This window comes from Microchirus variegatus (assembly GCF_963457635.1).
Source record: "Microchirus variegatus genome assembly, chromosome: 3".
Lineage (NCBI taxonomy): Eukaryota > Metazoa > Chordata > Actinopteri > Pleuronectiformes > Soleidae > Microchirus > Microchirus variegatus.
The window spans coordinates 30,667,558-30,670,830 of record NC_139804.1 but is presented as its reverse complement, the minus strand read 5'-3'; the positions used below and the strand labels follow the sequence as shown (position 1 = coordinate 30,670,830).

Genomic DNA, 3,273 nt, shown 5'->3' with positions numbered 1-3,273 from the left:
TACTGGACTAAAAATGTACTCAAGTTAAAGTAAAAAAAAGTAGCTTGTAAAAAAGTTACTTTTTTAACAAAGTTGGGGTTCTGTGGTGTGTTGTGCAAACCTTTAGAAATTAAAGTGCTGACAAAATAAAACATGTAAACACATGTGTCAACGTTCACCTGTCCTCATCGTTCATCTGTTCCCAAAGTTCACCTGTCCTCAACGCTCACATGTCCTCATCGTTCACCTGTCTTCAACGTTCATCTCTCCCCAACGTTCACCTGTCCTCAACGTTCACCTGTCCTTAACGTTCACATGTCCTCAACGTTCACCTGTCCTCAGCGTTCACCTGTCCTCAACGTTCACATGTCCTCAACCTTCATCTGTCCTCAGCGTTGACCTGTCCTCAACGTTCATCTGTCCTCAACGTTCACATGTCCTTAACGTTCACATGTCCTCAACGTTCACCTGTCCTCAGCGTTCACCTGTCCTCAACGTTCACATGTCCTCAACCTTCATCTGTCCTCAGCGTTGACCTGTCCTCAACGTTCATCTGTCCTCAACGTTCACATGTCCTCAACGTTCACTGCCAAAGTTTCTGGTGTGTGATTTTTATTTCGTTTTTATTCAATTTTGCCAATATTTTTTTACTCAGGGGAGGATGTGATTTTAAACGTAGCAAATCACAGCACTCCCAAAAAACAGACTTAATAAAAGATAAATTACACATTTTAAAAATGACTTCCTGACTTAAAGTAACGCAAGTAAATATAATTCACTTCTTTGAGAAATCATAATGAAATTCCCATGTAATTGACAGCACAACTTAAACTGAACATTAAAACAATATTGACAATGAAAACTATGCGAGTCAAAAGACAGAGCGAATCATTACATGATTTACAATAATGGAGCACATCATTATCAACAAATTAGCTGCTTACCTTGTCAACCTGACTCTCAGAAGGTAAACACCGTGTGTGTGTGTGTGTGTATGTGTGTGTGTGTGTGTGTGGGGGGGGGGGCCTGATTTCTACTCACCAATTGAAAATGACACCAAGGCATGAGAAAACACCGAGTACGTCTCTATCAAATCTTCAGCCATCTGTGGTTGAAGAAAAAAGCTGCAGAGACAAAGAGAATGAGAATAAAAAGCTTTTCAAAATGAAACAAAAGGTTTGTGCAAAGACATTCGAGATTAAATATTGATATTAAAACTTATTTAATTTAATTCAATATAACTTTATGCAGCCAGGGTTTGGATCAAGCTGTGGACAAGTTAAAATAAAAGGTTAAGGTTTTTTGATTTTATCCTTGGCAGACAGGAGAGTGTAGTGTACGGACACTGACCGTGAACACATCAGCTGCCTATCATTGTTTTCATGAATCCTAATTTCCTAATAAAAGCATCAATAAGTAGTTTATGATGGGATGGTGTGCTGGGACAAATCATCAGTGATTCTCCTGTGGTCATCAGGCGTTTCAGGTCGCTCGGCGTCACAGTGACCTGGACATTGGCCCAAATGTCAGACCTTTGGTAGCGCAGCCATTATCTGGAGGCTCAGTTTACAAATGAAACAGTCAATAAGCAGAATCAGAGAATACAAACCTCTACCATACGCTGCCCACCAGTTTACCAGTGTGTCAATACAGGAACTGTCAAATATCGACTTTTAAAGATATGACGCTGACAAACAAGCTGAATACTTCCTTAGCGCTGATCCATAAATCAATTTCAAAAGGTAAATAGCAAAGGCTACACTTTAAACCTTCTACTTTTGACAGTTACTATAACACAGTAAATATTGGATTTAAACTTTATTAAAAATGTATATATATTTATAACGACTGATAATACTCAATTGGATAGTTTCCCCAAATCATTAAATCCTACTCTAGGGCTTTGATTATTGATGATTAAGCAATTACTAAATTAACTATTTTGACAATTGATTAATAGGTTTTAGAGTTAGTTTTCTGGTTTTTAAGCTATAATTCCGTGGGGCCTCAAAGAGATGCCCTATTCACGCCCCTGTCCAGAGCCAAATCTCAATCAACAACTGGTTGAGGGCAGAAAAAAAACCTCGGGTTAAACTCACCACAGCACGCCCCAGATGGCCGTGATGAAACTGTGCACGAGTGATGTGGAGATATTTCTCCATTTCCACGCGTTCCTGCGCGCAGCATTGGGCATGGGCAGCTGACTGACCCCTGCGTTGACCAGTCTGAAGAAGCCCACGGAGCAGCCGGTGGTCAGAATCACTGAACTCACGTCCATGGCTCAAGTGTTTTTGTGATAGAAATCCAGATGAACGTGGGATGTGCACGGATCGCGTGCGTCCAGATGAGCCCACACTCCCACACACAGTTTAAAACACTGTCCTTCAACCGGGGGGGAAAGGTGTTAGTTTCGCGGGTACTCAGAGACGGAGTGGACGATCCTGTTCCCTGACGGTTTCAGGTGTTTCTTCCTCTCAGGTGTGAAGAAAACCTCGGTGCGCGCGTGCGAGTGCGTCCTGTTGTACAACCTCATCACACGCTTGTGTAACTTTTTTTTGACATCAACGCGCACCAAACAGCGTCCGCCCGCCCTACTACGAGGGGGCGTGGCCACGAGCACGTTACATGTGTTGTTCCACGTTCACGTGCCATCGGAAAACTCAGTGTCAACGGACACAAATAGATACAAAATGTTTTCAATTATTTAGCACTTATTTATTGAAATGTCTGCTAGATTTGTGAAAAAAGGTCACAGTTACAGTACCACCAACATTTGGGTATAACCAGAGGCGGTTCTAGAGTCTGTTGGGGCCCTAAGCAAAAAATCCCAGGGGGCCCTTCCGACCAGTGTTCATCACCACCAGTTTTACATCGCCAGAATATCAAGAGAGTTTCTTTTAAGTCAAAATATGTAAAGTTGTCAAAAAAAGCTTAAAGTTAACGTTAGAAAATCGTGTCTGACTGAGGAAGCTGCAAATTACGAGGGATATTGAACTCAACCAAGCTGCTCACACACCTCGTTTGTTTACGTCTGTATGAGAACACTAATTAAAACATTTAACACCGCAAACACATAACGTTTAAAATTCTGAGTGCGGTAAACGCTTTATTTTCACTCCAATATTGTTAGATATTTGAATTCAAATTCAAATTTCACGCACAGTTTTCTTCTCGTTGTGGTTTCCTACAGGTTTAGTGACGGAAGCATCAGCCCCGCCCACTACCACACCAGAGCCTGAGCAAAAAAAACATGAATGACACAGCGCCACCACTCGATCACAATGTGCCATTGCA

The 3,273-nt window shown here is 41.6% G+C and overlaps 1 protein-coding gene across 1 annotated transcript in view; it reads right to left on the bottom strand.

Moving 5' to 3' along the window:
• tlcd2 (TLC domain containing 2) overlaps positions 1–2,257 on the bottom strand; it is a gene marked incomplete at both ends in the record, with an annotated part of 20,204 nt that extends 17,947 nt beyond the window's left edge. The window contains 2 exons of the mRNA XM_083886964.1: positions 1,037–1,103; positions 2,079–2,257. Coding sequence (XP_083743090.1) covers positions 1,037–1,103; positions 2,079–2,257 — 246 coding nt within the window. The remainder of the gene's footprint in view (positions 1–1,036; positions 1,104–2,078) is intronic.
• Positions 2,258–3,273: the final 1,016 nt, after the last annotated feature.